Raw genomic sequence first — 24,378 nt, 5'->3', positions numbered from 1 at the left:
TTTCATTTATATTTAGATATTTTATAACATAAAATTTTAATGTAATAGTAATTTATTGTAATTTGGATGTATTTTTCCTCAAATATTCATTTTTTTAATAATTCAACTATTTAAATATATCATAAAAGCCCTCTTAAAATAAACTTCCCTTAAAATATATTTTTTTTAAAATAGAGTTTAGTCTTTCTTTTATAAAATTATATTTTTATTCATCTCTAAATATTTAGTTATGTATTATAATCTATCAAGAATCTCAGTTTTTATTTTCTATTTTTTATTTACTTTTCTATGACGTATCATTATTATCAGTCTAAATACCACACATCTATTATTTCATACTACGACTTTAAAATTAGTTACTTTAAGATTATAAGAATTTACTCCAATCAAGTTCATTTATCCTAATTAAATACATTTAAAATAAATCAAAAATTGATTCTAATGACGATATATAAATTACATTTTTGATAAATTGTTGTCTTTATGATCAAAAAATGTTAACTTCTTTGGTTTGAGCTACTACATAGCTTCCTCGCTTGACTTTTTGAAATTCTTCTAAGATAATGACTTAAGTTACTTGTCAATAAAATAATCTTGATTTTTTGAATTAGAATCAGATATTACTACATAGTGGTTGTTCTAATTAACTTTATTTTTATTTTATTACTAAGAACTATATGAACCTATTTACTTCATAATATCACAAAGCTCAGTCTGTTTCTTTCCATTTACCCTAGCACTAGAGCTTAAAGGAGTAGTTTTACTATCACTTTTAGCAAAATTTTCACGGATAATATCACTGCTATTAGTATTTAGCTTTTATATTTTATTAAATTTTAAAAGTGTAAATTATAATTTGTCTATTACATTAATTTGATATTCAAATTATGAAATATCTTTATAAATAAAGGAATTAGTTTACATTATTATTTTGTAGACTGAATTAACGATTGATGCTTGAATTGCTTGAAACATTCATGGACTCTCTCTTAAGTGTCTAAATTTCTTTTTTTTAATTATCTTTAATTTATAATAGCTCTTGAATTATATCGCTCTGCTTTCGCTTTTCAAAATTTACTTGACTAAGCTCTTTTTTTAATCTCAACAATTCTTAAGATGAAGCCCTCTTATACTCTAAATGCTGATTACTTTTATCATTCAAAAAGTCCTCCAAACTTTTTTGGATCTATAACTATTTGTATTTATTTACTCTTTATTTTTCTTCTTTGATTTAAAGAAAATCTTAGTAATCTGAAATTTATTACTCCTTTTCTTTAATTTGTATATCTTTTTGTAGTATCCTCTACTCTTTAAACAAAACTTGAGAATCAGATTATTGTAGTCTATCTGAGTAGTATGAATTCATTTTGCTATATTTTTGCTCTAAATTTAAATATTTTTACATATTTTCTATTTAGATAGATCTCATTTGTTCCTCAGTTCTTCTTCCTTACTTAAGCTATTTGATAAAATTACTCTGCCTTTCTATTTACTCTTCTTACTTATGTTTTTCTTCGATTTCACAAATGAAATTTTTAGGAGATTCTATTCTTATAGACTGTGTAAGTTAAGATTATAAATTAGTAGAATCGTTAACTGTGCTTTAATCATTGTAATTAGCGTTTTCATTTAATTTGTTATTTTTTTATATTTTTTAGTATACTTTACTATTAGACTATTGTAACTCTAATTACTCTATCTTCTATAATAGTTCCTAAATTTGTATATTTTTTTCATCAATTTATCTAGCACTTTCTTTTTTATATTGCTCAAATATTTTTTCATTTTCCTCTAACTTCTAATTAAGTTGTTAAATAGTAGTATATTGATATTACTAATTAATATTTTAGCTTTGTTAAAAATTTGCATAAAAGTGCTTAAAAGCTTATTGATCAATAAATATTAGTTAATTCTAATTATTATCTTTTAATTCTAACGTTTTATCTTTAAGTAAAATCAATTCATTTTTCATTCCAGACATTTAATGAAGAATTTATTTGCATTTATTTTTCAAAATTTTTTTCTATTTCTCAAACTAGGTAACCTTATTGGCTAATATATTTTCAAATTAGTATTTATTTTAATTTAGTTCTTGATTTAAAGCCTCTTACTTAAGCTAAAGCTCTTTATTTTCAAATTTAAGATCAAATACAATTTTCTTAAGTTCATCAATATTACTGGGCAAGCTGTTATCACCTTATTTATTCAAACTACTTTTTTTTTTTGTTAAATGAAGCTATTAAAAACAATTAAATATAAATATTACTTTGCAAAAGAGAAGTTCTCATGCTACTTAGAGGCAAAAACATCATATTATTTAAACGAGAAGTTATTTGAGTCATTTTATTTTTAAGGATAAAATTAATACTCCTAATTTTACAATGAAATTTTTCTTTACAAATCTTTATTAACTTTTAATAAATCATTAACTTCATTTTAATATTTTTTTCTCTCTAAATTAGAGTCCTACTATAGTTACTTTATTTAATTTTAGTATTAAATTAAAATTTGTAAATTAGTATCTTCCTCTGTATTTTTTTAATTTGTGTTCAACATATTATCAATAAAATTAAAATTAGGTTTTTTAATTGTTTGATGGCTATGATATTTCTTTAATTTTAAATCAGCTCCTTAGCCAATAATTGTATCTCTTTAAAACAAAAAATCATTAACAACTACTTTTTGCTAATTATTTTTAGAAAAATTATCACTGCTCTAATTTCTATCTTATGATTTAAATGTAATATAAGTTTCTTCTTTATGAGGTTCAAATGCTTATTTATTACTAAACTATTTTTATTTATTTAAACAACAGATTAAATATTCAGTAGATAGCATTTTACAAATATAATTAATTAATTATAAATTAGTAACCAATTTTACATTTTAGTGAGACAAAGAGAATTTGTCTTTTTGAATTAGCAAAGGAGAACTATCTAACAATTAGCAGTCTTTTAAAAAGATTCTGCTTTATTCAAAATCATAATCGCTTTTTAGTAATGGTGTAGTACCTATATTTTCGAATAAATAAATAGGCATAAAAAATTTTAAACTGAAATTATATACAATCTTTTGTTTGTAAACTCGACTATGTATGAATCGAATAACTGTTTGAGTTTTTTAATTGCCTATTTATCAAATATTCTTTTTGATTATCCACCTTTCCTTCTGAAACTTGAAAATTTTCGTTTTATGAATATTGTTATGGGTATTACATCTTCTCTTATACAAAGTCTTGCAAGCAAAATTTAGTTCTAAAAAATATAAAAGTATTTAAAGAATGTTTAACATTGTATAGTTAAAATATTAACCTCGCATTGCTTTATTCGCTGTTATTGCTTATCTTTAAAAAATCATTATCCATTTTATTATGAAATAAGTAAACTAATTAGAAAATACTATTTATCTTAAAATTGATAAAAATTAATAGTAATTAAATATTATATACACACACTCCAATTCAATTAATTGAGTTAAGCAAAAGTAAATATAGTTTATTATTCAAAATAGAAGTGTTAGTTTTTAAATTAATATTAATTATTTGCCAAACTTCACTATTGACCATAACTTTTTTAATTCGCATAAATTATATAAATTTTAAAATATTTTTGCTAATATTTATATCTTATTTGAAGTCTAAAGTCAAAGAGCATACTTATTATATTATTAACTTACTGAAATCCAAAAAATACAATTTAATTTCTTAAATATATTTTCAAATCCATTAGTAACATTTTATAATCTTAACAAAAACTATGTTTTATTAATTCAAAGAATGAAATAATTTATTTGTTTAAAATTGCATTTAAAATCAGAAAATTTGTAAAATTCCATTTAAAATTCTTGAACGAATAAATTTTTATTTATTTATTAATTTTAGTGCAATTCTAATTTATCATTGCTAATGAAATTACTTTATATTTAAAATATAATTTATGATAATAAAATTAAAAAACTTGAATTTTTTATATGATTAATTGTGGATGAAATAAATTATCTTTTAATAATTACGTTTAAGTTTAATATATATTTAAAATTTTGAAAATATTAATATAAATAGCACAATATAATTTTAATAATTATTTTTATTAAATTTTATTATTATTTAAAATATATCAACATAAAACAATAAGATTAAAAATTTTTTATATTTTCTATCTTAACAAATTTGAAAACAAAACACTTTATTTTATTACAAGACTAATTAAAATAAATTTTAAAAGAAATAGAGAAAATTCTATTTTTTATTTAAAAATAATTTTAAAGAAGATTAATGCAAAAAAATTTAATAAATATTTTAGAAATAATAAATATTTAAAAGACTTACTTACTTCCTTAACAGATAAATTTTAATCTTCAAGGCAGAAAAGTTTTTATGAAAAAAATCTTATTTTTATGATTAATTTTTAATTTTAAAAAATAATTTAAGTTAAGAATTTGTGTTTTCTAAAAAAAGAATTTAAAATTAATATTTTTTTAAAGGTTAGATCTGTATTTAAATGATAAAGAAAAATAAGAAATATTTATGGAATATATGATTTTAATTAAAATTTATATTTTATTTTTAGAAATATATATTATTTAAAAAGGATAAAAATTAATTTATGAATAAATATTTATAAATTTGTTAATTTTATGCTAAATGCTGTAGATAATTTTCTATCTTTTATTTATTTTACGTTTTAATTGCAACGGAGTTTATTAATATCAATAAATTTGAATAAATATTATATACTAACTAATTGCCTAAATATTTTGCATAGTATTTAAATACAATTTTTTTAATGATCTTTGAAATTCAAAATTATCTAAGTATAAAAAGAGTAATTGATATATTTATTGTTTGTGTTTATAGTAAAGATATTATTTATTTATTTATTTAGCTTCTCTTAAGGAATTAAATTAATAAGATTTGTTGTAGCTTATGGATGGAGTTTTATTAATTTATAACAAAGATGCAAATAATAAATAAATAAATGAAGATGTTGAGGATTATTCAAATCAATATATTTGTAAAAATTTAAATAAAGGTAACATATAATTTTATGTAGCATTCATAGGATTATACTAACCGATTATTTTATATGAGTACACATTAAATTTATTGTTATAGTATATTTGGATAGTTATTAAAATTTTTAATTGCTCAGAATCTAAGCTTGGAGAAGAAGAATTTAGTGTGAGAAGCGCTCTTTTCTTCGGGGTTGATGGTTCTGTACTTTTCGACGAAGACCTTCTTTAAGGTGTCTCTAACTTCAGACTTAGCGTTGTTCTTGATCTTATCTTCCTTAACAAGTTCCTTGAAGTCACAGAGTTCCTTAACGGAGTATCTAAATTTTAATAATTTAAATTTTTTAATAAAAGATTTCTTCAACATAATCAATGATAAATAAATATATGATGGATTCAAAAAATTCTATTCTTAGCTTTAAAACTTGTAATACGTTAAAAACTTATTTTTCAGTAATTAGTCTGTCTTATTAGCTTAATAAGTATCTGAAAATTTTATAGATCTCCAGCTCATAATTATTAAGGGTTAGTTAATTAATTATCTTAAATTGCCAATAGGATAGATTGAAGGTAGGTAGGTAAGTAAGTAAATTTATATTAACATTATCGCTAATCTTCCACTAATTTATTTTTTTATATGAACTTCTACTCTAAAAGTTCTTAATTTAACTTGAAACAATAGATAAATTTTATTATTTTGATTGAGACTCTGTCATTTTAGATTTATCTACTAAATGAAATCCTGTCAGTTTTAATTCATTTTAATGAATTCAAAAGAAAGATTTATTTAAACCCCTAAGTTCATGCAATATATATCTGTAATTAATTTTAGTGGTCCTACTTAATTAAGGCTTTCTACTTTATATATTATATTCATTTTAATTTACTAATATTTATTTTGTTCAAGCCTAATTAACACAAATGCTTCTTCTTTTAGTTATATATTTATTTTAGGTAGTTTTCACAATCTTTTTTATTCCTTTTTCACATATCTTACTTTACCCATATTGCAGTTAATAATTTTCAATTCTCCTATCTTATTTATTTACCCTCTAATAACTGTATTACTAAATTTAGCTAAAAGAATGTCTAATCTGTAATCCATCTTTTCTTAATATAGATAATTAATTAATTACCTGGTGGGCATGATATGGTTAAGGTTGACGTATTTAATGAAGGGCTTGACGGAAGTTCTCTTTTAGATCTTCTTGGAACCCATTCTCTTGGTGACCTTCTTGGGGGATCTTTCAACACCAGCAACTAAGACGTGACCGAACTTTCTGTCCTGTTGATTAAATTTTGAATATTAGATCAATTTATTGATAAACACATTTTTGTTCCTCAGTAAATTTGATAATATCAGCCTTAAAAGTGAAAGGCTAAAAGATACTTTTCATTGTCTGAAAATGAAAGCAAATAAATTTTTGGATGCCAATTTTAAAATTAACTTAATGAAAATTCCATAAAAGTAGTTTTTTTTTTCTTTCAAAAATTCGCTTATTTGCTTAATTTGTCTTAATTAAAGAGGAGCAAATTTAATTTCTTTAAAACATCATTTGTAATAATCTAAGTTTCTGAAATTGTAGAATCTTTAAATACATACCTTGGTACCATCTTCAGAGGACTTGACGATGACAGCCTTCTTACCAGCGAATCTACCTTGTAAAAGGATGACAACTCTACCGTACTTGAGGCTATATTAATTAATAAAAATATTGTAAATCAAAAAGACATCTACTGAATAATATTTATTACAATTTGGCCATTTTTGATCTTCTTGATTTTGTTTGTATAATAATGTTTTTTTTTCTTTTTTTTCTTTATTAAGATATATAAGTATCTCTTTTTGTTTCCTTATTAATTTAATTTCTTTTGTATTTACTATTTCCCACTCATATTTTTTATTTTCGCTTTTTAATTTATACCCTCTCCCAAAACTAGCAATTATCACTCTTAATTTTCTATTAATTTTAATATTCATCTTTTACTTATTCCAATTCATTTTCATTTATTTTTTTTTCTTATCATCTCTCAACCATTTCTAACCTTTTACTTTATTTATTTCTTTTGTTTTGCATGTATTTATGCACACAAACCAATTCAAGACCTCTATTAAAAACTTAATATTTTTTTTTATAAATTGCACACACACTCATTTTGGTATTATTGATTATTTTAAATATTTTTTTTCATATTATTTAACAGAAAATATTTTTTGGAAAATTTATTAAAAAATAAATAAATACATTTTTTAATTTTAAATATTTTATTTATTTTTATCTTTATCAAAACGAAAAAAAGATTTATTTTTTAAAAAAAACATTCAGTTTATTAGGTATTTTTTTCTTATAAGTTTAAAACATTTTTATCATTTAATAAAATTATTTTCATAAAAAATAATATAAATTTACTTAAAATAAAAAAAAGGCAAAATAATTTATAGAAAAAAATTAAAATGATTAATTAAAATTATTAAATATTTATCTATTGTTGCTTGCTTTTTCTTTTTGTGGCTTTTACTTGTTTGTTTATTAAGTTCTTAATAATCAAAAATTAATAAGAAATTCAACAACTCCTTAAAGTATTGAGTAAGATATAATACAATTAGTAGAGATAAAAATAAATAGCTGATTATATACTAAATTTAAAGTTGAAGGATTAATTTAATCTAAGCTTTCAAAAAAAAATAATTTTAGTTAGATTTATTTAGCAAGCGTGATAAAGGAGGTTAACAATTCAAATATTTACACTTTGAGTTGTTTGATTGATTGCAATAATTATGGATGAACTACATGAAATAATTTAACAAAGGGTAAAAAAAGCATAAGAGTTGAATGAGATTTTCTAAAGCTAAGATGATGGATAATCACGTATTGTTTATTATTTAATCAAAGTAATGTGTTTTTTTAATTGATTTAATAAAATAGGAAACAATGAAATACTCAGCCAGCTATCAAGAACAAAAATATTATCTAATATGCTGAGGAAGGCAAAGGAAGATGAAAAATATAGAATTGAAAAAGAAAATTGGATACTCAATGTTCTTAAAGCCTTCAAAGATCCTAACTCAATACAAAAAAAGTATTTAAATTAAATTAATGCTTCTTACTTTTATTATTCTTTATTTTCCATACAACCTAAAATATTAAGAAATTAGTTAAGATTCTTCATTAAAATCAAATATTTTAATAAAATTAATGCTATTGAAATTAAAAATTATTAATTTTTTAAAAGCTTTATATACAACAGATCAATTGATATTATGAAATTAATATTTCCTTAATTCGAATACTCGTACTTGCAATAGACACAATAAATAGAATAGCAGCATATTTTTATCAATAAATTTGTGACTTTATACTAAAAGTTCTTTTAGACATTTGAAAAATGCTATGAATTCAAATAACAGTTCAAGTTTATTATAAGGCCTTAGAATGTAATTTTTTTGTTTATTAGTTAAGATGTTTAATTAAAATTTTCTTTGTTAGTAATATATAATATATGACATGATAAGATATTTAGTTGAATTTTCGAGAGACTACTTTACTCAGTTTGTAACCTATTGGCAAAGTTATAGAAATAGAGATATTAAATAAACTCAATTATTTTAGCAAAGCTAAATAGCTTCTCATTTCATTAATTAAGCTAAAAATTAAAATATCTAAAATTTGAATAATAATAAAAGTAGCTAAGTTATTGCTGTTGGCTAAGCCTTTTAGTAAAATAATCCTCAATAATAATAAAACACATCAATTTCGAATTAAACAAAGACTTTGAATAATAATTAAAATTTTACAGTTACAGTTTCTACTTAATTTAAATTGCAGTAAAGGAGTATTTCATCTAATAATATAAGTAGCTTAATCAAACAAAATTGCATAGATGATTAAACTTAAAATAATAAAGAAGTAAATTTAATTTAAAATAATGCTTTTATTCAAAGCTAATTAGACTAAAAAAAATAATAATAATAATAAGATTTTAACCAAAAAAGATTAAAAATATCTTTGTAATCCGCTAATTAGTAATTGCTAAGTTTTTAAGATGCTGATTAGCAAGTACAAAACATAGGTTTTTTTGATTAAATTAATTGCATTTAAATAAAAGAAAGAGATGATGATGACCATTAAAATTTATATACATAGAATTTTAAGAAGACTTTTAAAAATATGAATTATGAAGATGAAAAAGAATAAGGATATGATACTCCTCTAAAATTAGGGATTGACTTAGATTAAAATGAAGTTATAAAATTAAAAGAAAATTGTAATGATAATTATGTAAATTTAGCAACTGAAGATACAGTTTCAAATGATTTAAATAGACAGATTAGTAATGTTAAATAACTAAAACAATTTAATAATATCTTTGTATTGTATAATTAAAAAGGAAATTAAATAGACCAAAAGTCTTAATTACAGAGTAAAGATGTTTCTCCTTTAAGTAAAAATAATTAGGAATTAGATATTCCCTAATTAGACTTTAGTAAAACTTATTAAGCCTTGTAAAAAAGATAAAGTCCTATGAGGTAAATTCAATTTAAATTCATGATATATTCTCCAAAATTACAAAAAGGTAAACAAAATATGCTGAATAAATAAAAATATAACCCAGAAGAGCAGTTGAAACTATTCAGTTTAATAATCCTTCTCTCAGCAATACTTGGGTAAAATATAACTTTTTAATTCGAACCATTCTTGAATTTCTTTTTAGTTTAATAAAAAAATAAATAGAATAAATGAGTTTTAGTCAATATTTATGTCATACGGATAACTCTCAGATGTAATGCCAGACCTAGACTAAGGCGCTATAACACTTACAAACTATAAATTAAGAAAGCTTTTAAATCTAAATTCTACAGATACAAAATAATAGCAAGAAGATTTGCAATTATGGATGAGAAATACTTTTGAAGTTAGCTATTCGCGAAATTAAAGAATTTCTAATTCAATTTAAGGATATCTTGTAATTTTAGAAGAGTGCTATAAAAATAATTTCAACTTTAGGAGTAAATTAGGAGAATTTTATAAAACAAATGTGATTAAGAATAATGTTGAAACTCATGATACTAGTAGTTTGATAATTAAAATATAACAGAATAGATTTGTAATGGCTCAAAAAAAAATTAATAAAAATAAAACTGAAGTTAACTTTATGAAAAACTTTAAATTCTAAAGTGAACAGAATCTAGAAAATCTAACTAATTCTCCAGTTTCTAAAAAATAAAGAAGTAAAAAGATGTCAATACACTCTTCCTAAAATTTAGATTAATAATCTAAATGTTAAAATACTCAATAAGATTCATAGATAAACTAGAGATCAGATTGTAAAATAGAAGATCCATTTTAAAATTTAAACTAACTTGATTCATGCTTTAACCATGAAATTAAGGAAACTAAAAGCAGTGAACACTAAGATACTGATGAAATCTAATTTAAAAAATGTGAGGATTACTTAATAAAAAAAGAAATACAGCCAATTTTTAACAGAACTTAAGCATTTTCATCAACAAAGAAAAGATAAAATTCTATTCCTAAACTGAGAATGTTCAAAAACTTTTCTCAGCAAAAAGTATTTTAAAGCTAATCAGAGGTGAACAACAATTTTGATGAGCCAAAATTTAGTTAAATTTCAAATAATTAAAAATTACCAAATGACTAATTATCAATGTAAAATATTTCTAAAAATTTGATAAAGAGCAGCTAAAGTAAAGCTTCAAACTAAAAATAAATGAGAAATGTATCTCCATAGAAAAATTAAGATTATCTCATAGAATTTAAAACAAAAATTATAAAATTACAACCAAACTAAAACCCAATATCTGTCTTTAATGATTAAAATTTTTAGTCTATCATTTAAGAGGCTGATACAGACTAAGATAAAAGCAATTATATGGGAATTGAATAATAAAATGATTAGGTAGATAATAAAAAGGCTATTACAATAAACAAAAACTTAGCTAATAAATTATACAAAATTAAAAGTTTTCATAACGATAAAGATTTATAGAGTTAAGCAAACAAAAATGGAAATATCTAAACTTAAAATGCTGCAAAAAAGATAAAAACAGCTATTTAATATTACTAATAAGATCAACCTAATTTGAATAAAGTTTCTTAAAATTATTTGTAAAAAAGCCTCAGTAAATAAGCATACTAAAGTAAATTCTAACAAGAAAAAAATCTACTTTAAAGACTGTAAAAATCAAATTAGCCAACCAGTTCTCTTCCATAAGTGAATACAGAGTTTATTCAAAAACTCTCTTAGCTAGAAATCAATTAGCTTTTTCCTTAGCTATAGCAAAGCTAATCTAATGAAGTATAAGAAGAACTTTATTTTTCTAAATAAAACATAAGTAGGATATCACCTTTTTCAAAAACACCATAGAATTAGTTAAATAGTAATGAAGTTAAACTGTTCTCTACTCAAAATAAGAACCTCCAACTTCAAACAAAAGATTTGTAAGAAAGTCCATCAAATTGTGATTAAAACTTCAATAAATTAGAATTCATAAATTTAAATTTAATTGATAAGAAAAACTTTAGCTAATCTGATAAAAAAATGAGCCCAAGTATTTCCCCTTTTTCAAGAAATTAATCGGTTGAACAAAAATGCAACTATGAAAAGAAAAAACTTTTTAGTGAAAAATTTAAGCTATTGATTTAAAAGACAGAGCAGAACCCAATAGAATCAGATAAATGTATTAAACCTGAAAATGAGTCAATATAAGTTAATAAAATAAATAATGAATAAAATTAAAAGGTACTCTTTGAGTAAATTAATTCAAATAATAATTTAAATAAATATGAGATATCAAGTCAAAGAAAAACAAAAAGAAGTGAGTCTGCTGTAAATATTAAATACAATGTAGAAAATAATGAATAAAATAATCAAAGTGATTTTTATATTGCTTCTACTTTCAATGTTATTGATTAATACAATAACTTAAATAGCAGAGCAAGTGAATTCATTCTTGATGAAAGATAAAATAATAATTAAAATATATAAAATCAATTGAATTTTAGTTAAGATAATAATTTAGTTTGCAACTAAATAATAAATTAAAAAGATTTTATTAAGCTGTTAACTAATTCTAATTTCAAAAAAAATCTTCTTCATCCTCACCTAAAATAAAAAACAAGCACTGAATTTTTTTAGTAAATTTATTCAAAGATTTCAAAAAATCGTAAGCTCCGCTCATCTTCTCAATTAAGAAGGCAATATGCTAGTTAAAACTAATTTGATAGTCTACTACAATAAATGAAAAATCAAAATTTATAATAGAATGATTTACCTTCTAGAGCTTAAGAAAATTTATTCAAAAATAATAACTAAGAAGCTTAATTTAATAAGTAAAGTAACTTAGATTAACAATAATAATAATTTGATAAAAAAAACAATTAGAATGAAAATGTAACCTAAATTTTTTAAAAGCAAATCACCTAACAAAATGAAGAAATAGTTATCAAAAAGGTGCCAGAAAATCAAATAAAAAACGATATTAAACACACTAAATATGAAGGATAAGTAAGAAAAAAAGAAAAATCTAATGAAAACATTAAAACAAATTAGATTAAAAAGTAAGAGATAAAATAGCTAAAAGTTTAGGGTATGAATCAATAATTTATTCACTATAATATTTAAAGTTCTTAAAATATATGAAAATGTATATTATTTAAATAACATTTTTAAATAGTATCATGAGCTATATATATTTAGTTAATTAGTAATTAGTTAATACAAAAATAAAAAATACATGAGAAATAATATATAAATAAATATATCATGCTTATTATTCAACATTTTTTTTATCATAAATTATTTCTTATTATTTTATATATGTAATTTTCCTCAATTATGGCTTATACTCAATTTAAATACTTAAACTCTGCGATCATCATTACCTATTGAGAATAATCTGTAATCTTAAGAACCACCTGAATGAGTAACTTAACTGTCTTTTTATGGAGGTTTGTACACAGTAGATATTAATTTAGTTCCATCTGTATTCCAATGCTTTTTTTTATCGTTAGCTAAGACATATGAGGTGTTCGTTACTTGCTAGCCTGATTAAATATCCGTAACAATTATTTTTCCATCCCAAGAGGTGCTAATGAAAGAAAGTTCAAATCCTGGCTAGATATATTTTGATGCTGTGGGAGAGATATAGTTTTGAGGAATTTGTACTTCAATAGGATTTATTGAAAAAACTCTGTTCTTATGAGAATCAAACCTTTTAAGGATTTGGGATGTTTAAAGATCTACCAATGAAATTAAACCACTATGAGCACCACAGAGAACTAATTAATAAGCCTTTTAGAATAAAGAAACACAAGTTACTTAATTAACTTATGTTACATTCTTTACTTAGCCTTTAAATTTAAAATTCTTAAAAAAGCTTCTATCAGAATACTATGCTTCTATTTCAAAGACCATAATTGAAGAATCTTTATTACATCCAAGCACAACAAAATTATCATTTGAATCCATAACTCGCACATCTGTACTATAATTGAAAGTAACTTAAGCACTAGATTATTCGAAATTCCAAAACTTTAGCTTTTCATCATACGAGATTGTGGCAAAACCATTTTATTTAGGTAATAAAGAAATTTATCGTACAGTTCTTTCATGTCCTTCGAAAGTTCTAATTAATTGAGGTTTTGTAATATCTTAAGATATGTCATACATCTCAATAGTAGGATGACTCATACCACAAAGAAGATACTTCTTAGGTTCATAATATTTGAGACTCAAGCACAAGTCCTTTTAGTCTACAGAAGCTCTCTCATGAAGAACTAAATTTGTAGGAGTGATTCCCCAAATTTTTAATTTAGCATCGTTTGAGACACAAGCAAATGTGTTTGTATCGATAACAGCAATTGAATTAATGGCCATTTTATGTGTAGTTTAAGCAACTATTTCATTTTGTAAAGAATATTTTACTAAATTTTATACGTTTTTTACAGTTTCTGTATTGTTTTATTGCTAATCACATCCAAATAATATCATTTAGTTGATACATATTTTTTTATCATCAAAACATGGCTCAAATATACTGCTGCTATTTGGTAAGGAAATTCCTGTACCTCTTAGTGAAGCCATTAATCTGCTACCTGTTTCAACTTTGAAATTTTTTGGAGCAAAATCAATGTACTGTTCATTCGCAAATGGTTATTGTAGAGCATCATAAATTGTTTTTTTAATTTTTTCAAGGAGTTCAGTATTATATGATGAAATTTTACTTTCAGCTTCCTATTACCTGAAGCAAGCTATTTTTTCATCTCCTAGTTACAAATGAGGATCGATTGTGAAGCGATTTGTCTTTGCACGAACTTTTCTAGCAAAAGCATTTACTTAAATCAAATCATTATAGTTAAAATTTTGGGTTAAAATGTTTTTAAAATCTTTTAGAATCTCTTCTTATTCTTTCCAGAGAACTTATTCTTGTTCTTAAATAAGAACAAGAAGACTCTTAAGATCTTTTGTCCTATCAGTGGTATTTTATTTTACCTTAGTAAATAGATTTTCTTTGATTAACTAGCAGTAAGCTTTCACATTTTATTCAATTTCATTGAAATCACTTTCAATTCTATTACATAGCTCTTGCTCTTACGAATCTAACTCATCCTTCAACTATATTATATCTTTCATCATTCTTCTTACCCTTTTGCTTTATGTTTCACCACTTAAATTGTCAATTTTTTAAGGTAAATATTGCTCAAGAGGCTTAAACTAACTTTTATGTAATCTAGTGTGATTTTCATCTTCTAATAAGCATTAAGAACAGTAAAGAATCTTATTTTATTCACAATTTTCTGAGCTGCAGATATGATCATATTAACGAATTTTGTGAATACTACAATCTAGGCAACAAAATTTTTTTAAAAGATCTTATATTTCCTTTCCAGGAGTCTATTAAAAATAGTATGCACTATCTGTTGTTTGGTCTAAAGTATTTGTTCTACTGAATTCATTGTTTCCATCCTAAAATCCCTTTGTTGGTGAAGCTGATGTATCTAAAAATTCTTTCATCAATAGCACCTATTCATGTGGATACAGTTTTTGTTTAACTTCTTCAAAGAACTGCTTTGTTCCACTTAATGTATTACTTGCATTAAATGACTACTATTACCTATATGACTTTACTGGGCTAGTTGTCTACGACATACTTTGGCTATTTCTAATACTAAATTTATTTTCCTAAAGTAAATTAAAGTTATTAAATTGTTTGAAATGTGTTAATAATAATAAAAATAGTTAAAAAATTATTAAGCTAAAGATAGATATGCTTTTACAAAATATTACATTAATCAAAATTAATTTAAAAACTTAGTAATATCTGAAAGCATTCATTTTTTATTTAATATTTGCAATCCATCCTTAACCATTGATTTTTATAATGATCAAAGAAAAAATTATTAATAATTTTTGTTGTTAAATTTATTTGAAAAGCTTGAGATAAATAAAATTAATTGATGATAACTAAATTTATCTAATAAACTCAACATTTAGGTTTGTAACTATTGATTTTGGTATGGTATGAAAAACAGAAAGTCAAAATTTGATGCTAGCAATTTTGAATTATTTTTATCAAATGATTAAGAGTTATTTCAGATTTAAAAATATTAGTAATGGTTAGCATAATATTAAAACACAAATATTTTAAAAATAAATAAATTCTATATAAAGTTGAATTAAATTAAGTTATTAACAAATCATATTTATTTTAACTTAAAAATCTATTTTAATTAGAGATAATAAATTTGCTTTACAAATTTCTAATTTGGCTTAAATCAATAAAAGAATTTTCTAAATTTCTTTATTTTATTTATTAAAAAGAAAAGTAGCTCTAATTAAGTTAGAATTTAATAAATTGTTAATTTTGATAAACAAATAAATATTACATATTATTACAGTTAATTAGTATAAAATTATTTTTTTATTCATTTATTTAAATAGTAATTTTGTTGAAGTTTGTTATTTAATTTTTATAGAGTATTTTTTTAAGTTATAATTCTTTTGACTAGTAATATTTTTATTTATCATATGATACTAATCACTAAGTCTCTTTTGAGGTATTATTTTTATGGGATAAATTATTATATGTAGTATAGTAATATACCAGTCAAAAAACCTGTAATTTCAATAACTCCTTTATTTTTAAAGTCGTTGCTTTACTAGCTTATACATAATAATACTGAAATAAGACATTCAAACCAAGCAGGTATGTTAATACCAACCATTTGTCTATTATAATTTTGTAAGAGCATGGCAGTATAGCCTGCTAATGCAGTGTAACCTGCATTTGAGCCATTGAAATTTGATTAGTCTCTATTCTTCTTTTATTACCAGTATAAAATCACACCTCCTATCAATGCACCAGTCAAATAAATCAAAAACATTTTTTTGATGCCTAATAATTTGCTAATATTATCACTGTATCCGTAGAATAAAAGGATATTAGATACTATTTATATAAAAGACTAATTAATATATTGCCTAAATGTGACTTAAAAAGAAAATTAATAATTATTTTACATAAATGTGGAAGCGACACATGAGTAAACGCATATGATATTAAATTAACAAACCTTTTTTCAGTTAAATTTCTAATGTTAAGGGTAAAAAATTTTCTAAAATTTTGAGGTGAGATTATCTGCTTATGCTTGAGATAATGTATCAATAGATTTACTGATGCCAAAATGATTGGACCAAATTTTCTATTTTTGGTAATCTTCAAAGGATTAAAAAATCTTAATTTATGCATAATTTTGTCATATGTAGATGGTTAAATTGTTTAATAAGCAGATATTAGCTACCTCATTAAAGTCTAAGCCAAATCTTATTAAATATCAGAATCCATGTTTTACAATCAATTTCTTTTTAATCAAATATCGAGTAATTTTTTTTAGTTGTTTTTTTTAATATTTTTTGAAAAGAATTTTTTGATTATTATTATGTTCACTCAATAGCATGATATTTTCTAATTGCAAATAAATATCTGGAACGAATGTATATTTACTCTGTGGCATGAATAACTTGAGATGTGCGCAATGTATGACGAATAAATTGAAATATAAATTAAATAGACAAAAGTAAATTTTGGATATAAAGTATTTCCAACATTAATATTCAAAATTATTTGACATTCTCTATTTACTTTAATAAAAAAAAATAACTGACATCTATTTTAACTAACTTCTAAATTATCAATTAATATAGAATAAATTTTACTTTGTTAAATTTTTAATTTAAAAGTTAAATATAGAAATTTTTAATAATTTTTTCTTTCTATTTTGAATTTTTATATTTTTCTTCAAAACAAAATTACTTTTTTACAATTTAAAGAAAGTTATCTCCTTTATTTAGAAGTAGAAAAAGATTATTTATAAAGATGAAATAACGTTAACAAAACTTGATTATTAAATTATAAATTTAAATATTATATTTTTATGAAAAAAACAATATCTTAAAATTATCTCAATAAAATCAATTTAATTTTTTAGAAATGATATTTTAATGATAGCAAAATATTTTTTTCCTATTAATTTTAAATATTTAAGGCATGAAGTATTTTTGATAATTTAGCAACAAAAATAAATAAATGATTCTTAAATTTCAAAACAAAAAAAATAATTATTATTTTTAAAATAATTTTTTTTAGATTAAGATTAGAAAGAAATTGTAAATAGAATATTTTCTGAATTATAATAAAAAATATTACACAATTAATTTTAGATTTATAATAAAAAATAAATCTATTGTTAATAATTCTAATATTAAATTAAATTAAATTATTTTTTTACTTTAAAAGAAGCAAAAAAATTAAGATCGTTCATCATAAAAATGATTTTTCTTGGGTAATCTTAGCAAACATATAATTTAAAATATATTGATTGATACTATTTTTATTATCCAGTTTTATATTTTGATGTTATATTTATCAAAATTTAATAAAAATTTATGATCATTAATTTTTTTTAAGAATATTAAATCTTCCTTTTAAATTTTTATACTAATACTTAAGTAATATCAAAGTTATAAAAATATAATAGAAAATAGAAGGCTTTAAATAAACAAGTTAAGAAAAAGCCTCAGAAAAATGACGACTTTATTTAATGAATGCTAGTATGTTTGAATTTTAATTTTTAAAGATATAGCAATAAACATTGCAATGCAATAATTTAATAGCTTATATTTCATAAATATATAGATCATGCAAGATGAAATTTGAATCTTCTGAATAACTTCAGAATCATTTAAAAAAGGTATTATTTAAATGGCTATTGATTTAAAATAAAATATATATATGGTTTTCTTATTTTTATTATTAAAAAAAATAGTTTTGTCAAGGTAGCGATTATGCTGATTTATAGAAGTTGGAGGAGAAATATTAATCAGAATTAAGGAATTTAAAATAGACATAGGGAGCAATTAAAGGCGAAGATTATTAATAGTTTTTAGCAAAATAATCTGATAAAGACAAGTTAAGACTCTAAAATGAAAATATGATGAGTCTTTAGGATTTAAAAGAAAAACTTAAAGAGTAAGATTAGGAATTTAAGAAATTAGAGAGACAGGATATGAGAAAATAAGATGACCTTCTAGATTAAGAACTTAATAAGTTAAAAGAAGAACGCATGAAAATAAGGCTTAAAAAAAAAGAAGATGAAAATGTTTTACAAGAGCTTCTTTATGAGCTTGAAATGAAAAAAGAAAAAGAAATAAGGGCTAGAATAGAAAAAGATTCAATAAGAAGAGCTCTAGTTGATTTAGAAAAAGCAAAACTTACAGCTGTTGGATAAGAAAAGAAAAGGGAATTAGAAAAATTAATATAAGAAAGAGAAGCATTAAGGCTAAAAGAGTAAGAGCTTGTCGGAGATATTGAAAATTTAGAGTCAAATTCTAAAAATTTAGATATAATGAGATAAGAAGAACTTTAAAGAATGCAAAAGGTAAAATTAAAATATGCTTATGGTATTAAATAATGCATACTCATTTAATTAAATATTTACGCCAAAAATGTTTTATGTTAATTATGATTAGGTAGTCGATGGCTTGTAGTTTAATAAAAAAGAGAATAACAAAGTAAATGAAAAAATGGTTGAAGAAAAAGCAGAAAGAATGGTCTAACTTAAACTAAGAAGGGAATAACTTGAAAATGAAAGAGCTAGGATTATGAATAATTTAGAAAAAATTAAATCAGGTGACATAAAAGGAGTTGTTGGATCTAATAATGTTAATTTCGGACTAGCAACAGCGAAAAACATATTAGGAGATATGAGAGATTTAGGAAATTTTAACGTACCTGGAATGAGAGAAAAAGTGAGAGCAGAGGAAGAACGCTTGAGATAAATGAAAGATGATAATTTAGGAATGTATAAGAGAGAAATGATGCCTTACGATGGCGATGAAATTTATGGTATTTTCTTTAAATAATTAATTAAATAAAGAGTTTTTTTCTTCTAAAAAATATTTATATTTTATATTAAGGAAAGTAAAATCCTGATGGAAATTTTCCAAACAGAGTGAAAGATTATTACAACAATTATTAAGGAAAAGTGAATAATGATCCCATGAGATTGAATGCTTTTAGGGAAAATGTAGAAAAAATAGCGAGTAAACAAATATAAATAAATAAATATATTATTTACAATTATCTAAATCTCTTTTATTTTCTAAATAGATAATCCTAAAAACGATATTTCTATGTATGCTGACAATAAGCTCAATGAATTAAATGCAATCAAAAATGACTACATGAAAGCAGGAGGAAATGATCCTAAGTTTATAGAAAATATGAACAATATATAAAATTTATATAAAAACGCAATAAATACTTAATAAAATGAAATAACACCCACCATTTAGCCTGGATCACAGTTTTAAAATGCTATTGCACCTCCAATTATGATGCCAGGTATGATAAACGATCCATTTACAAACTATTAGATGGTTAACTAAATTACTAATGCTAAATCAGGTATGATTCCTTAAGGAAATATGAATATTTCTTTAGCTAGTACTTAGCCTCCAGATTCGATAGATATGATGATTAACATGAAACAATAAGAAAACGAAAGAATTAAATAACAAATTAGTTTGCTTAAATCTGGGAATTAAAATATCCACAATTAAACAAGAAGTATGGTTCACTCATCAGGCAACATGGGTGGTAAAAGCGAGAGTTAACTACCAAATCCTTTTTCGATATTTACTCCAAATAATGAATTTTTTATGCATAATGAAGTCAGATCGGTTGACTTAGATAAAGAAGAAAGAAGCTTGATAAATCTAACATAGCAAGAAGTAGATGCTCTTAGAGTGTTATCTAGAATTCCTGTTGGCACGGAACTTTATAGGTATAAATTGATAGACAAACATTTATTTTATGAATTTTAATGCAATAAAAAATTAGATTCAAAATGGAGCAGTACAAGTAAATATCTACTACAAGGGCAGAAATTGAAAAAATCGTTTAAGAATAGAGGTTGGCAAAGATGAGAAGAAAGTTTGAATAAGAAAGAAAATACCTAGATAGAAGATTTGATAATTAAAGGTAATTTTTTTAAAAAATTCATATTTTATAAACTTGTTTACGATTAGATGGATAGATGATCAAAGAAGATGGATTTTAGCAGCAAGAATAAGAAAAGAAGGAGATTAATTGTTACCTAATAAAGATTATGATACAAATCAAGGATTTATAGTGCACTGGGATTATAAGCTTGGCTTGCCTTCAAGAACTCCCTTATCACAAGTAGTTTTTGGGATCTATAATAGGAATGACACTATTTATTAGCCTAAGTTAGTTGATCCGCATGATACTGAAGTGGAAAGTGCTTAAACTGTAAGGTGTATAATTGGAGAATCAAATCAAATTTTCGATATTCCTGCAGATCCAGATACCCTCATGATCATGGAAGTTTAGTTTCCCTTTTCAAAAAATTTAGCTGATAATATCGGAAGGACAGACACATTTGGGTGGACATAGGTTGATCTATTTGATTTTAAGAGATAACTTAAGTAAATCGATTACTTTTTATCTTTAATATTAATTTTTTATTTTCTTATAGACGTGGCAAATTCAAATGCCCCTTATATTACGGTCCTACTGATGTAAATATATCAATTCCAGAAATTAAAAACCTAGAGCCTATACCAGGAGCTTGGATTTATTTCCGTATTGCATATCCAAACGATGATGAGTATGGAAGAGTTTCTTCATTATACCCTGATCATACCATGCATGAATATATTATTCCTCAAATTCATTTAAGGAATGCTTATGGTGCGAGGTAAGATATTATTGAGATAGAGTAAGAACCTGATCCTGTCCCTGTTCCAAGCATTTCTTATTAGTAGCCACCTCCCTAGTATTCAAATATCCCACAAGAAGATGAACCTGAACCGCCACCTCAACTGCAGCTATATCAGCCACCCAGGGCTTCTCAAGCATAGCTACCTCCACCTGTCGAAGATGATTTGTCAGGAGGTTTAGCTGTTACGGTTGTTGCTGTAAAATTAATATTCATTCAGAGTATTAGAATTATTTAAACTTAAAATAATATAAAAGGTTTTAAATCATGTTGCACGTTCGCATTGCAGAGTAGCTATTACTTTAATGGATACTTTACCTATTCATGATGAAAATGGTTTATAATGCACTTTTCATACATCGATTCATAATCCACTCAATAATAAAATTAAGCTAAATATACCTCCTAACTAAGTTATAGATAATTTAGTGCAAAATCCTCACTTCGAAAACATGAATAACAAGGAGCAAGGCTAAGATATTAGATTTTAAGAGAGATATAAATTTTTAAGGCATGTTCTAAGATATTAAAAAGTAAATAAGAAAGATATTTGGCTCCACGTAAAACTTCTGGAACTACCAGAGCCTATTGAGTTATAAGAAAAGGAGTTAGTTGATACCAGTATAAATTATGGTGGGCTTGATTATCAATTAATAGGAGAAAACTACTTTAAAGTAGTAGAAGATGGGAGGATCAAAGAAAGAGAATAAAGGATAAAATTGTATTCTAAACTTCCTGCTTAAGTTCTTCCAAATCTTAATTACACAGGAGCAAAGGAAATGTCTACAAAGACCTAGGTAGTTCTTAATCTAGAAAAAATTTTATTTTCTGAAAGAGATCTTAAAAAAGCTAGAGATGCAATCAAAAAAAAGAAAGTTACAGATAATGAGTAAATCTAAGTTTTTATATTACTTTTATATATATATTTTTATATAAAATAAAAAGCATCACCTAGTTCATCGTTGATACAACACTTAAAGGAAGGGGTTAAAAAGGAAAAGAAAATAAAAATGCATTTATAGAAAACTTGGAGCCTTAATGGAATCCTGATGCATATACTAAAAACATGGGTATAGATATTTACGTCGATGGCATGAGATTTTTACCAGACAAAGTTACTATTACAAAGATTTTGATTGATGTGGTGAATAAAGATTTTGGAGAAATGTTTAAACAAGAATCTTGTTTACCAAAGGATGACTCTACTTAATTTATGCCTGAATATGATTACAGAAGAGAGCTCAGAAAAGAAGAAATAGATAGAACCTCCATGCTTTTGTTCACAATAATTACTTATGATACAACAAGAAAAGAAACAAGAAGAGTAGGTTATTCTGCTATACCTCTTTTCATAAATCAATTTACAAATAAATAACCTGAAGAAGTCAATGAAGAAGTATTGAAAAAAGCTTATCTATTTATTTATTGAAAAATTAATATTATCAAAAAAATAGAATTGCTGTATATTTGAAGGAGCATATTAACTTCCTATTTACTGCTAAGAATTCGATAGGACAAAAAGACCTTTTAACTTAGATTATCTGTAAATTTTTTAACTAATCTGAATAAATTGTTAATATAAATTTAATTTCTAGTTAATCCTTAGAAAGAATACCATGTGCCTCACTATTAGTCAGAATTAAAAAAGCTGCTCTATCAGATGATGGTAAAAGATCTCTAAACAAGAAAGATTTCCCTGAAAAAGAATGGATACGTAAAGGTATTGTAGATCCTAAGCCTAACTACTCAACTGGTGTTTATAATACCTAATTTATTTAACTCACAGAACCTGAAGTAGGGCTATTTGAATCTAGGAAAAATAGACTTGATGAAAAACTCAATAGATTAATCACTTTAATTGATAGAAATATTGTAATTCATATTAACTAATTATTTAATTAAATAAGGAGATTTCTATTTAAAAATTTGTTAAATTTATTTAATTAGAAAACTGCAGGTTACAGATAATTCTTAGATGAAAAGCTTATCTATACACGTGATGTAAAAGTTATTGATATGATGTACTTTGCTAAATACGATTAAAGAGTTGGTATTAAATTTGCTTTAGATGGGTTACATAAAGTTCCAAATTCAAAGTGGATTTATGGAGCTATTATTTCACTTAATCCTCCAGGAGAGTTTTACTAAGAAGAAGGTATTTCAAATAATGTTAATTTAGTTTCAGATGTTAATTTGCTATCTTATGCTGAGTCTCCTTCATTTAATTCAGAATTCATGTATTTCAGGAACCAACCATTTAATAGGTATAAAAGTTATCATTTAAACATATTTTTAATAATTTTTTTCTAAAAGGTATTTGTCAGTTATTGTCGATGTCAAAGCTGTATAATTAACCAAAAATCAGAAATAGACTTTTGATGTAGGTTGGACTATGGTACCACTTTTCAGCCCAGATGGGTATGTTTTATCAGGAGCATTTTAGCTTCCTTTAATTAAAGGAAAGGTAGATCCTTCTCTACTGTAATAAATGGCTAAAAGAGATCCTTGGGAAATATTCTAAGAATAGTTCAGTAATAATAAAAGCTAAACAAAACTTGCAGAATTTACATCAATAATAGTTAGAATAGTAGATGCATAAAGAGAAGTAAAAAATTTTATATTTAGAGAATAAAATTAATTAAATATTTTAATTTAATAGGGACATTTCAAGAATCCATATTAAGTTGATCTTTTCGATTTCAGGTATTTGCCTTCATCGAAATTAAAATAATGGGCATATACTAATACCACTACAAAAGAATTATAAAACTCAAGGAAAATATACTAAAACTTTTCAGAATTTAAAGGTGTTCCTAATATAATAGAAATGGAATAATTCAATAAGGGCATAAGATTCGATATTGCTTCTAGTTTTGGATTAAATTAGTTTTTAGACTTAACAAATTGAAAATAAAAACTAAATAAATAAATAAAAAAGTAAAGGATTAATAATATAAATTACTATTATATTATCAAAAATAAATTATTAAATAATTAAGTAAGTAAGTAAATAAATAAATAAGTTAATAAGTTAATATAAAATAAA

At 23.3% G+C, this 24,378-nt stretch overlaps 6 protein-coding genes across 6 annotated transcripts; 2 read left to right on the top strand and 4 right to left on the bottom strand. All coding sequences in view use genetic code 6, as the record gives it.

The window, feature by feature from the left end:
* Positions 1–253: 253 nt before the first annotated feature.
* On the bottom strand, positions 254–3,364 carry TTHERM_00780940 (FG-GAP repeat protein; the record flags this gene model as incomplete). Its single annotated transcript, XM_001026250.3, has 7 exons — positions 254–401; positions 461–816; positions 923–2,210; positions 2,267–2,790; positions 2,884–3,011; positions 3,067–3,254; positions 3,312–3,364. The coding sequence occupies 7 exons, from the start codon at positions 3,362–3,364 to the stop codon at positions 254–256; spliced, it is 2,685 nt and encodes an 894-aa protein (XP_001026250.2).
* Positions 3,365–5,146: 1,782 nt separating this feature from the next.
* On the bottom strand, positions 5,147–6,776 carry TTHERM_00780960 (60S ribosomal protein L27; the record flags this gene model as incomplete). Its single annotated transcript, XM_001026252.2, has 4 exons — positions 5,147–5,330; positions 6,147–6,295; positions 6,614–6,704; positions 6,766–6,776. The coding sequence occupies 4 exons, from the start codon at positions 6,774–6,776 to the stop codon at positions 5,147–5,149; spliced, it is 435 nt and encodes a 144-aa protein (XP_001026252.2).
* Positions 6,777–7,789: 1,013 nt separating this feature from the next.
* On the top strand, positions 7,790–12,672 carry TTHERM_00780970 (hypothetical protein; the record flags this gene model as incomplete). Its single annotated transcript, XM_001026253.2, has 7 exons — positions 7,790–7,880; positions 7,938–8,091; positions 8,245–8,446; positions 8,499–9,342; positions 9,400–9,538; positions 9,586–9,676; positions 9,724–12,672. The coding sequence occupies 7 exons, from the start codon at positions 7,790–7,792 to the stop codon at positions 12,670–12,672; spliced, it is 4,470 nt and encodes a 1,489-aa protein (XP_001026253.2).
* Positions 12,673–12,861: 189 nt separating this feature from the next.
* TTHERM_00780980 (WD domain, G-beta repeat protein) lies at positions 12,862–15,180 on the bottom strand (the record flags this gene model as incomplete). Its single annotated transcript, XM_001026254.1, has 1 exon — positions 12,862–15,180. One exon carries the CDS (start codon positions 15,178–15,180, stop codon positions 12,862–12,864), a length of 2,319 nt encoding a protein of 772 aa, XP_001026254.1.
* Positions 15,181–16,055: 875 nt separating this feature from the next.
* Positions 16,056–16,876, bottom strand: TTHERM_00780990 (S54 family peptidase; the record flags this gene model as incomplete). The annotated part of the gene is made up of 2 exons (XM_001026255.2): positions 16,056–16,480; positions 16,552–16,876. 2 exons carry the CDS (start codon positions 16,874–16,876, stop codon positions 16,056–16,058), a joined length of 750 nt encoding a protein of 249 aa, XP_001026255.2.
* A 1,239-nt stretch (positions 16,877–18,115) lies between these two features.
* Positions 18,116–24,240, top strand: TTHERM_00781000 (hypothetical protein; the record flags this gene model as incomplete). The annotated part of the gene is made up of 16 exons (XM_001026256.2): positions 18,116–18,141; positions 18,227–18,281; positions 18,357–18,968; positions 19,060–19,435; positions 19,507–19,632; positions 19,700–20,375; positions 20,432–20,572; positions 20,620–21,039; positions 21,090–21,531; positions 21,590–22,221; positions 22,278–22,728; positions 22,787–22,875; positions 22,928–23,204; positions 23,280–23,596; positions 23,646–23,937; positions 23,992–24,240. 16 exons carry the CDS (start codon positions 18,116–18,118, stop codon positions 24,238–24,240), a joined length of 5,181 nt encoding a protein of 1,726 aa, XP_001026256.2.
* Positions 24,241–24,378: the final 138 nt, after the last annotated feature.

Source organism: Tetrahymena thermophila (genome assembly GCF_000189635.1).
Source record: "Tetrahymena thermophila SB210 genomic scaffold scf_8254043, whole genome shotgun sequence".
NCBI classification, from domain to species: domain Eukaryota; phylum Ciliophora; class Oligohymenophorea; order Hymenostomatida; family Tetrahymenidae; genus Tetrahymena; species Tetrahymena thermophila.
The sequence above is the reverse complement of the archived record's forward strand: the minus strand, read 5'-3'. Positions and strand labels throughout refer to the sequence as shown.